The sequence below is a fragment of the Hippopotamus amphibius genome, chromosome 3 (assembly GCF_030028045.1).
Source record: "Hippopotamus amphibius kiboko isolate mHipAmp2 chromosome 3, mHipAmp2.hap2, whole genome shotgun sequence".
Classification (NCBI taxonomy): Eukaryota; Metazoa; Chordata; class Mammalia; order Artiodactyla; family Hippopotamidae; genus Hippopotamus; species Hippopotamus amphibius.
This window is the reverse complement of record NC_080188.1, coordinates 110,690,222-110,701,441: the sequence shown is the minus strand read 5'-3', so window position 1 is coordinate 110,701,441 and position 11,220 is coordinate 110,690,222. Positions and strand designations below refer to the sequence as shown.

General features: G+C 33.5%; 2 protein-coding genes across 2 annotated transcripts; both read left to right on the top strand.

Annotated features, from left to right (window-relative positions):
- The first annotated feature begins 241 nt into the window (after positions 1 to 241).
- LOC130849862 (olfactory receptor 10AG1-like) lies at positions 242 to 1,201 on the top strand. Its single transcript, XM_057729083.1, has one exon. It carries the CDS (start codon positions 260 to 262, stop codon positions 1,199 to 1,201), a length of 942 nt encoding a protein of 313 aa, XP_057585066.1. The 5' UTR covers positions 242 to 259.
- A 7,237-nt stretch (positions 1,202 to 8,438) lies between these two features.
- Positions 8,439 to 10,707, top strand: LOC130848648 (olfactory receptor 10AG1-like). The gene is made up of 2 exons (XM_057727077.1): positions 8,439 to 9,417; positions 10,625 to 10,707. Exons 1-2 carry the CDS (start codon positions 8,457 to 8,459, stop codon positions 10,705 to 10,707), a joined length of 1,044 nt encoding a protein of 347 aa, XP_057583060.1. The 5' UTR covers positions 8,439 to 8,456.
- Positions 10,708 to 11,220: the final 513 nt, after the last annotated feature.

The following is an 11,220-nucleotide window of genomic DNA, read 5'->3' as shown; positions in this document are numbered from 1 at the left end:
CAATGTCCAGGGTCTGTGCTAAGCAGAACATAGTTTGCTTTATTCTGGGTTGTATTCAGAAAGAATGACTTTGAAGAATATTTTTGGGGAGTTTGTATACTGATAATCTAGAGGATATAAAGAAAGTGAAAAAACAGATAGAAATATTGTTACATTAAAAACAATTGCAATGATTATGAAAACCAACTTCTGTTAGAGAACAGGCACTGATCCTTGAAGGTAAAATGAAAAGCATATTCTAAATTTACCCTTTCCACAGATGAAACACCAAGAAAAGCCACCAGAAGAAAATCTAACTAATTTAATGGAGTTTGTTCTCTTGGACTTTGCTAATGTTCCCTATCTTCAGGGGTTTCTATTTGGAGTGTTTTTAGCCATATATATCTTTATGCTGATGGGCAATGGCATCGTATTTTTAATAACAAAACTGGACCCTGGTCTTCAGACACCCATGTACTATTTCCTTGGCAATTTTTCCTTTTTGGAAATCTGCTATGTACCAGTTACTCTCCCCAGAATGCTTAGGAATCTTTGCACCCAGAGAAGAACAATTTCTTTAGTTCCCTGTGCTACACAAATGTGCTGTGGTCTTGTGCTTGGAGCTACTGAGTGTTTCCTTCTGGTCATGATGGCCTGTGACTGCTATGTGGCCATTTGTAACCCTCTGCACTATCCTCTTGTCATAAGCTACAAGGTCTGTGCCCAGCTAGTGGCTGGCTCCTGGATCAGTGGAATTCCACTCCGAATAGGGCAGACATGCCAGATTTTTTCTCTGCCCTTTTGTGGTTCTAACCTTATCAATCACTTCTTCTGTGACATACCTCCAATACTCAAGCTGGCCTGTGGGGATATCTTTGTAAATGAAATGACGGTCTACATAGCTGCTGTGTTACTTATCATGGTTCCATTTCTGTTGATACTTGTCTCCTATGGCAAAATCATTTCCACAATCCTTAAATTGCCATCAGCCACAAGTCGGGCCAAAGCTTTCTCCACCTGTTCATCTCATCTTATGGTCGTGGTGTTGTTCTTCGGATCTAGCATTATTACCTATTTAAAACCCAAGGCTAGTCACTCAGCAGGAACTGACAAAGTGCTTTCTCTTTTCTACACTATTGTGACTCCCATGTTTAACCCCATGATATACAGCCTAAGGAACAAGGAAGTCATTATAGCACTGAGAAAATTTCTATGTAAATAGTTTATTTCATTAAAAACACATATTTATAGAAATTGATTCCTTGTATATTGGTATTGAAATTTTAACATATTTATGTAAAACTCTGTTTATACAGTCATAATTTTTTCTATGTTAAAACTTACTTGTAATGTTTCAAGTTATACATTTATGTCCACGCTAGCAAATAACAAATTATTCTATTGGTAATTCTAGAATTCTATTGTGTAGTGTTTTCTCTCAGTAAGAACTTCTAGCAAGGATTTACATAATAGATTCAATTGTAATATACACTCTATTATATGACCTATGACAAACAATATCATTTACTTCTATACATTTGTAACAGCCATTTTAAGAACCAGGTTGGCAATAAACATTAAATAAAAATATTTCGGTCCAGCAATGACTATACAACAAATAATTTCTTAGAGAATAATATCTTTCATGGATAATGTAGTATTTTATGTGATTTTGTTTCCCCAATACCAGTGAATGTGAAGCATGATTTATGTTTATATTGGATTAAATATTTCCACATAATAATGATTTGACAAAAATAAATATTATTATAAAATATTTGCACATAATAAGAAGAGGGAGGAAGACACTGACATACTTTTAAAGAATATTTTTTCAGAGATGATAGTAGCGATGCAAAAATTAGGGAAAAGAAAATAAGGCTTGCTTAAATATATCTGCTAAAAAAACACAGATACTCACATAACTTGTATACCACACACACACACACACACACACACACACACACGGAAAATGATCAGTGTAAACACAGTAATCAATGTTAATTGTGGTTATCTCAAAATAAAGTACTCTGTTATTTTCTCTTTTGTTTTACTGATATATATATTTTGTTACAATAAGCCTGTGCTATTCATATAACCATGAAAAAAAACAACAAATCAGTATCCATTGTAAAACAGGAAAAGTACTATGAGTGGTTGCTTTTATTATTTCTCAATTTATATTGATGTGATTAATTCTACAAATTGTCAGTATTTGTGTTTACCAAATGAATTCTCTATATACACAGGTAAAAGATCTCTGTGGAATCATGGCCTGCCACTCATATTTAAGCTTAAAAAAGAATGTGATGAAGTCTGCACCTGCTGTTAAAGCTTTCACTCATAAGTGAGAAAGTCCTTTCTATTCACATGTATGTGAACATGCTTATCAGAAACTATAAAAATGTGATGGAAATGATTGGAGATAAGAAAAGAATATGAGAAAGAGAAATAATAACAACTAAAACAATTCCCAGAAAAATGTTAACAAAAATTGGATAACTCCTGAAGCTATTGAATGTGGAATGGAGTGAGACAAATATTGAGAAATGCTTTCATTTTCACAGTCCCTTCTGCCTAATTTTAAAAGAAAACATTGTTTGGGAGGTTGGGATTGCCATATATACATTGCTAATAAAAACAATATCTAATCGTTCACTTTAAATATATACAGTTTAGTGTATGTCAATTATATGCCAATAAAGGTTCTTAAAAAATATCATTGCAAAAGAAGAGTTAACTAACCATAGGAAAAACACTTAAATATACTAATAACTTTAGTAGATATGAACTAACCTAACACTGTTTATAGAAGGGTAAACAAGAGCTATGTTCTTGGAGCACTGTGATTTATTTGTTAGGTAATGAAGTTCCATACCCCTGAAACCTGTGAATAGTATCAAAAATTATTTTTTCACTTATTGGGACAACTAACAAACAAAAATCCAAAGTAGTTACCACTTTCAGTTGTAATAACATACCAAAAATATAGTTATACCACTAATTTTTTAAACATGATGAATATTTGTAGTGAATATATGTGCTTTGTAAAGTATAAATGTCTTTATTATCAAGGGAAACTTTTATTATTTGAATTGCATTATTCTTAAAACAAAGCCATTTACAGTGCTGAAAACCTCACTTTCTTCTTTATAAACACAAACACATTATCTATGTAGGTACTGCTGTGTGTGTGTGTGTGCGCGCGTGGTGTGTGTGTTTGTGCGCATTTCAGGAGAAGAACATTGCTTTCCGGGACTGAAGTCACTTGTTAAGGCAGACGGGGAAGAGCAGTGGCATTTGTGGAGTCTTTACACAGTTTGATCCTGGGAAGAAAAACATCTGAATATATTTACAGTTTGAATACGAATTTGTAGCTATGGAATCTTTCCTGTGAATTGTAAATTCATCTGTTTTGTCCTTTTTTGAAAAATTTATACTTTAGATTTTTCCTCCATATTCAAGAATGAGCAACGATCATTTTATTTGAGATCAGTAGTAATAATTTTTCCATTATATTAATTCTATTTGACTTAATTTCTGGGGCTTGTTTCTTTTTATCATCCAGAATCATTTATTTTTACATAGTTTATTTTAGTTTTTTTTTTTAGTTTTTCTGTCCTGCATTCTAAATTTTGAGTCAGAGTTAAACTTCCTTATTCCAAAATTATAAAATTTTTTCTTAGAGTGCTTTCATCAGTTCACTCTCTAAAATATTTAAACCTGTGTATCATTTGGGGATTCTCCTACTGCGGGAAAAGGTATCAAGAAAAATCTATTCTTTTTGTCCACTAAGGCTGCCCAGTTGTCCCAATAGCAATTATTTTATTTTATATTTTAATTAATTAATTAATTAATTGGCTGCATTGTGTCTTAGTTGTTGCATGCGGGTTTCTCTAGTTGCCGTTGCCAGGGGGAGTACCCCTTCATTGTGGTGCATGGGCTTCTCATTGTGGCGGCTTCTCTTGTTGCGGAGCATGGGCTCTAGGTCCATGGGCTTCAGTAGTCGCAGTATATGGGCTCAGTAGTTGTAGCGCAAGCACTTAGTTGCTCCATGGCATGTGGGATTTTCCTGGAGCAGGGATTGAACCCGGGTCCTCTGTACTGGCAGGCTGATTCTTAACCACTGAGCTACCTAGAAAGTCCCAATAGCAATTATTTTAAATGTCCATATTTCACTAATTTGGTAGGCCATCTTTATTAAATGACAAAATCTCAGTTGTACTTGAGCCTTTTTTGGAATTTCTATTCTATTGCATCAGATGACTACTTTTTTTATACTTAATATTACATTCTGCCAGTTTTGAGGTTTTAAGAACTCCTTTGTAGCATAGCTACTTAGATGTGCATCTGCAGTAGGTCAGGCCTGGCTGGGCTTTCAGTTCCTTGCTGTCCTTTGTCACACCTGGTCCCCACGTGAAGCCTCTCTCACCACCCACTCCTCGCTGGCCTTCCATGATCTCAGCCCTGTGCTTCCTAATACTTTGTAATTAATGTCCCAAATCACTCCCATTATCACATTACTATGTGTGTTCCCTCTCTTGTAAATATTTTCTCTTCACAATCATAAACTCTTAGTAATCACTGTTTACTAAATAACAGGAAGCAACATCCTATCTTTTGTCATGAGAATTTGGCTCTAAGCCAAGAGTTTTAAACAATTCACATATTGAAAAGTTTCTCCTCCACACATTTGAAGCCTAGAATTCACAGACTGTTTGTTTGGCATCTTCCCCATGATCTCAGTATTCCAGATTCTTATTTTATTGTAAGTAGAGTTTGAAAGTATTCACTCTTGAAGATGTAAAATAAATTTGGGAAAAGATGGTGATAGACTGCTAAAGGAAGAAAAATTTTCCTCCTATTACAATTAATCTTGGGATAAATTTTTAAATTTTGAGATGTGTTTAATACATTCAAGGGCTAAATCCCAGGTTGCTGAAGAAACCACTAACACACTGCTTTTAAACATGAAAATATTTGTCATCAGATCATGTATGACTCCTGTCACACAGGCCAGCCCTCTAACTAGCAATCAAGGAACTTATCTAACAGAGGCCCCATATGAAACACTCATAATAGACAAAGGAAGATTTCATTGTGTGTCAATTTGGATGGTCCCAAATAATATTACTCAGCACCCTGTTTACACCTAAGAAATAAAATGCACCATGCCCTCTATTCCATGGAGAGGATAAAGAAAAAGTATTCTGGGCAGAGTGAGAACTATCTGGGAAAAATAGAGTACAACAAATCAGCAAATGGCAAAGTGATGATTTTAATTAGAAATTTAAATGTGTGAGATGGAAAAGATCCCTGGGGTAGAGATAACTATTTTTATTAACGAGCACTTTATGTTTAGAAAGAACAGAATATTTAAAAGGTGGGTCAATAGCTTTGATGAAACAAGTAATTCCACCTACAGTAATGTAAATATTTAAACCGTCTCTAGTGAGAAAAATCAGCAATATCTTAAGAAAGGTAAATATGAAAATATGTTGTTTTAATTCATATTTTTTAATTTAAAATTAATATTTTACACATACATAGCAGCAAATATGTTTGTTCATTAAAGTAACTCCTATATATTTCTAATTCTATTAAATAAAATGTATACTTAAATAATGATAATAAATAATGGTATTAAATCACTTTGAAATACCAAAAACTGTAATAACTGAAGTATTTTTGTAGGTATAGATAACATTAAAAGAAACTTTATTTTGAGTCAACACATTGTAAAAAAAAAAGTGTTATATATGTGTATTCAGCTTTATATTGTAATAAGAAATTTAAAGTAAAACAATACAAAAAATAAAGGTATAACTATTGGAGGACCCAAAGAACAATTAGTTTGAAGAAAATATTATAGAATTCAGGATTTGTAAAATAATAAAAATAGCTTTAAGTTCAACATTGTTTTTAAATTATTTTCAAGGATTGAATTACTAATTTGTATCAAATATACAAATATATTTGAAGTATACCTTGTCTCACTCTTGAGAAATACAAACTTAAATCTTATCTATTTCATGTTATACAAGATTTCATCACCAAAATGCTGGGTTCCTACAATTGGAAATTATATTTGATATAGCACTGGAAGTAATTTTATTCCAGTAATGAGTGAAATTACTTATACTAAATGTTTTTATTCATAAAAATGATAAAGATTAGAATTTTGTTCTTTTGTATGTTAATCCTTTTCTCCCTTTTAAGATTGATGATTTTTTTTAAGTGTCTGTTCCTTTGCTCAGTTTCGGAATCAAATAATGAACACTGTGTTAGGTATACAAGCATTTTCTAAGATCTGTATTGTTCCAAGTAGGAATACAGTTGAAGTCCTTATTTCTCAGATCATATAGTATTAGTGAAAGAAAAGATATGTGAACGGAATTAGCCAAATTGCAACACATATGTGCAACAAAGTGATGTGTACTCTTGCTGTCAGGTCCACAGAGTAGAAGTTATAATATTAACAAAATTATTGGCAGAGAATTCATGGAGAATTCACAACTAAGAGTTTGGGATTTTTATAACACTGTGATGATTGTTTTAATATCTCATTTCATGCTCACATGAACCAGGTGATACAAAGCCAAAGTAAATTAGCATTATTTTCATGCTGCTTAGAACAGAGATTGAAATTTAGAAGAATAAAATTTAGTTTATAATAACAATAATACTAGCTTTTGAATAGACTTTTTATGAATGCTAAGATGCCTTCAAGTTGTTTTGCAAATACTAAATGAATTAATGCATGTAACAATTCTAACTGTTGGTACAATTAATTGTTAGCCAGTTTTACAATTGTTAGCTGAGTGAACCATGACACAGGGAGATTAAGCAATTTGTATTGTCACACAGCTAGGTCAAGCCATAATCCAATTCCAGGCCATCTTGTTAGGACTGTATTTTTTGTCCATGACACTATATTTAGATGATGTTTGCATGGACAAGATCTAAACACAAAGGATGGGAAAATGAAAAGTAGGGCTGGGATTCATGTTGAGTCAAGAGATGCCTGGGTGCAATATTTAGGCAGGTACTCAATTTCACAAAGGTGCAATGTAGGATCAGCCCTGAAAATGAGTGAGGGCCTCTTAAAGTTTGTACAAGAGGAGTCTCACTCCTTATTTAAATAGGGCCTTATCTTACTACTGGCCCTGATGAAAGAAAATAATGGGAAAAAGTAATCATCGACAAGTAACTCAATAACTTTATCAAATACAGTTTTGCTGGGCAATGTGTTACAACCCTGGCAACTAAAGCTTTAAGAGCATAATGCCATATTCATAATTATAATTATAGGGCCATAATTAATATATAAGCAGATCAAAATGAAAAGTAATTTTGCTAATACCATCTCATTTAATTATTATGAATAAGGAAGAAAACAGAAATTTTAAACAAGTGCTTAATATCACACAGATGATAAGTCACGGAGCTAGCATTCAAACTCAAATACAATTAAAAAAAATTAGCACTGACTTGCAATCACAAAACCAACATGCAAATGATCAATTTATCCATCATTGCTAAGTCTCAATATCTTATCTTTAAGAAGTGTGAGTTTAGAAATTGTTATCTGAAGTATTTTTTGAGGAACAACAAAGACATCAGAGATGCACATGGAACACAGGGTGAAACATAACAGGGAATATCTTACGTAGGTAGTGAACACCTCAGGTTATCCCTGTTTTCCCAGGGTGACCCTCTTGATTGTTTCTATCTGTATCTGTTCCCAGGCAACTTTTCTAGAATAAAACCTTCTTAAATTCCCCACTTAGTATCCTACTAAGAAGATATGTGCAATAAAATAAAATATTCTCTTTTTTTGGTAAACAAACTAATAATGTGAAATGTATATATGGACATGCGTGCTCAAGATCATCAAGTGATGGGAGGGAAATGAAGAGTTGAAATAGGCATTTGAAAATGTATGAAAAAGGTAATTTCTGATATAGTTTTACTGAAGTATGTAGAGAAAAATCATACAGAAGTACAAGGATTTTCAAGAAATGTAAGTATTTAAAGGAATTCCTGGTGGTCCAGTGGTTAAGAAAGGGCCTTTCACTGTCATGGGCCTGGAGTTCAATCCCTGGTCAGGGAACTATGATCTCACAAGCTGCAAGGGGTGGGGGAAAAAAAAGTAACTATTTAAAAGTGAGATCATATGGCAAAGCTGTGGGTCTATCTTCAATGATTATCAATTTGTCCAATGTCTGTGCTCAGTCCATTTGTCCTGGACTGTATTCAGAAACAAAGGCCTTAAAGGACATTTCAGGGGAGAGTGTACAATGATATTGCATGGGATATAAATTGAGAAAGAGGAAAATAAATAGTAACATTTTTACATAAGAAACAATTGCAGTGACCATGAAAATCAACCTGGGTATCCTGATACAATTTAGAGAATAGGCACTGATCCCTGAAGGTAAAATAAAAAGTAGATAATCAATTTCCCCTTTCCACAGATGGAACACGAAGAAAAAGCACCAGAAGAAAATCTAACTAATTTGATGGAGTTTGTTCTCTTGGACTTTGCTGATGTTCCCCATCTCCAGAAGTTTCTATTTGGATTGTTCATACTCATCTATATCATTATCCTGATGGGCAATGGCATCATATTTCTGATAACAAAACTGGACCCTGTTCTCCAGATGCCTATGTACTATTTCCTTGGCAATTTTTCCTTTTTGGAAATCTGCTATGTATCAGTTACCCTCCCCAGGATGCTCATTAATCTTTGGACCCAGAGAAGAACAATTTCTTTAGTTGCCTGTGCTACACAAATGTGCTGCATTCTTGTGCTAGGAGCCGCTGAGTGTTTCCTTCTGGCCGTGATGGCCTATGACCGTTATGTGGCCATTTGTAACCCTCTGCACTATCCTCTAGTCATGAACGACAAGGTCTGTGTCCAGCTAGTGGCTGGCTCCTGGATCAGCGGAATTCCAATCCAAATAGGGCAGACATGCCAGATTTTCTTTCTGCCCTTTTGTGGTTCTAACCTCATCAACCACTTCTTCTGTGACATCCCCCCAATACTCAAGCTGGCCTGTGGGGACACTTTTCTGAATGAAATGTTGGTCTTTGCAGTTGCTGTGCTGTTTGTCATGGTTCCATTTCTGCTGATTCTTGTCTCCCATGGAAAAATCATCTCCACAATCCTTAAATTGCCATCAGCCACAAGTCAGGCCAAAGCCTTTTCCACCTGTTCATCTCATCTTATAGTTGTGATGATGTTCTTTGGATCAGCCACTATCACATATTTAAGACCCAAGACCCAAGTCTCAGCAGGAACTGACAAAGTGCTTTCTCTTTTCTACACTATTGTGACTCCCATGTTTAACCCCATGATATACAGTCTAAGGAACAGGGATGTCATAATGGCACTGAGAAAATTGCTATGTAAATTTACTTCATTTAAAAAAATGAGTTGTATTTAAATAAATTGATTTCTTATATATTTGTAATAAATTTTCAATAGGTGTTTATCTTAACATCAATGTACCTGTCTATACAGGGCTAATTATTATAATATTAAAAAAGTTCTTGTAACACAGAGAGACCTTTCTGTCTCCAGTTATAGAGTTGTGTATGGGTCATCAAATAGCAAGTCATTTGTTTGGGAATTCTATGATTTTACTGTGAAATGTCCCCTCTCAGTAAGACCTTTTGACACAGATGGATGTAATAGACTCAATTGTAATGTAGACTCTGTTATATTGCTATTGGAAACCATAGCATTCACTTCCTTAGAGTTGTCCCAGTCAGTTTTAAACCAGGTTGGTAATGGACATTCATTAAAATTTTGTATACATTTTGGCCTAGCAATTATTCTGTTGAGAAATAACTTATTGAGAAAAAATCCCCTTTCTTTGAGAATGTAGTTTATAAATGATGTTGTATTATGATACTAGCAAATATTGTGTCATTTATGTGTATATCAGATTAAATATTTCTACATAATATAATTTATTAATTTGATAAAACAATTATTTAAATATTTGCATATAATAAGAGCTGGGAAAAAGTCATGGGAAAAGTCACAAGATATGGTTTCTTCTTTTTCTTTTAAAAAATACTATTGAGATATAATTGACATATAATAAACTGCATATACTTAAAGTGTACAATTTGACATTTTTTTCTTATTAGATATCTATTTTATACATATTAATGTGTATATGGCAATCCCAATCTCCCAATTCATCCCATCCCAACCCTCCCCCAAGATATGGTTTCTTAAATACACTTTCTTAGAGATTATACTAAGGATAGGAAAATTAGGGGAAGGGATTTAAATTTTTATAAAAGTACCTGCTATAAAAGTTTAGATATCATACACATACCTTGTACATCACATGCACACACACATTAGAAATCACCAAAACAAATATGATCATCAATGTTAATTATGGAAACCTCTGAGTAAATCATTCTATTATTTTTATTTTATTTTATTGAAATTGTGCAGTTTATTACAGTAAACCTGTGTTATTCAGGTAATCATAAAAGGCAACTAATAAATCTGTATTCATTGTGGATAAGGAGAATCACAGTGGCAACTTATGTGTGTTATTTCTCTAGCTATATAATTTTCAGAATTCCATGCTTATCTAATAATTCTTCATGTAGACAGGTAACAGATCACTGCAGAAACATGACCCGTCACCAGTACTCCACATTAAAAAAGAATTTGGTGAAGCTGGCATCTGCTTTTAAAGTTTTTTCCCCATAAAAATGTCAGTTCTGTTCACATTTATTTGGACCTGCCTACCTCCACATGGGTAGGGAGGTACAGTACCACTTTCTCCCTGGGAGAAAACAACCAGGTATCATGTGAACGATTCTGATAATAAACTGAAGAAGGAAAAACCAACCCTCACTGAAAGCCAAGTAAATAATGAATCACCAAGTTTCTCAGATAATACTGTTATCAGAAACTATTACAATCTAGTGGGAATAATTGAATACAGGGGAAGAATAAAAGAAAGAGAAACATAATCACAGCAACCACATTCCAGGAAATTTTCCAGGCAGAAATTGGATAAATCCTGAAGCTATTTTATGTGGAAAGGATTGAGATAGAAATTAAGAAGTCCTTTCCTTTCTTCTGTCACTCCTGCCTATTTAAAAAACAAATATGGTGTACCCCCAAAAAAAATTAAAAAAAATAATAAAAATAATAAAAAAACATAAAGAAAAGAATAAAGAGTTGTGAGACACTTCAAAAAA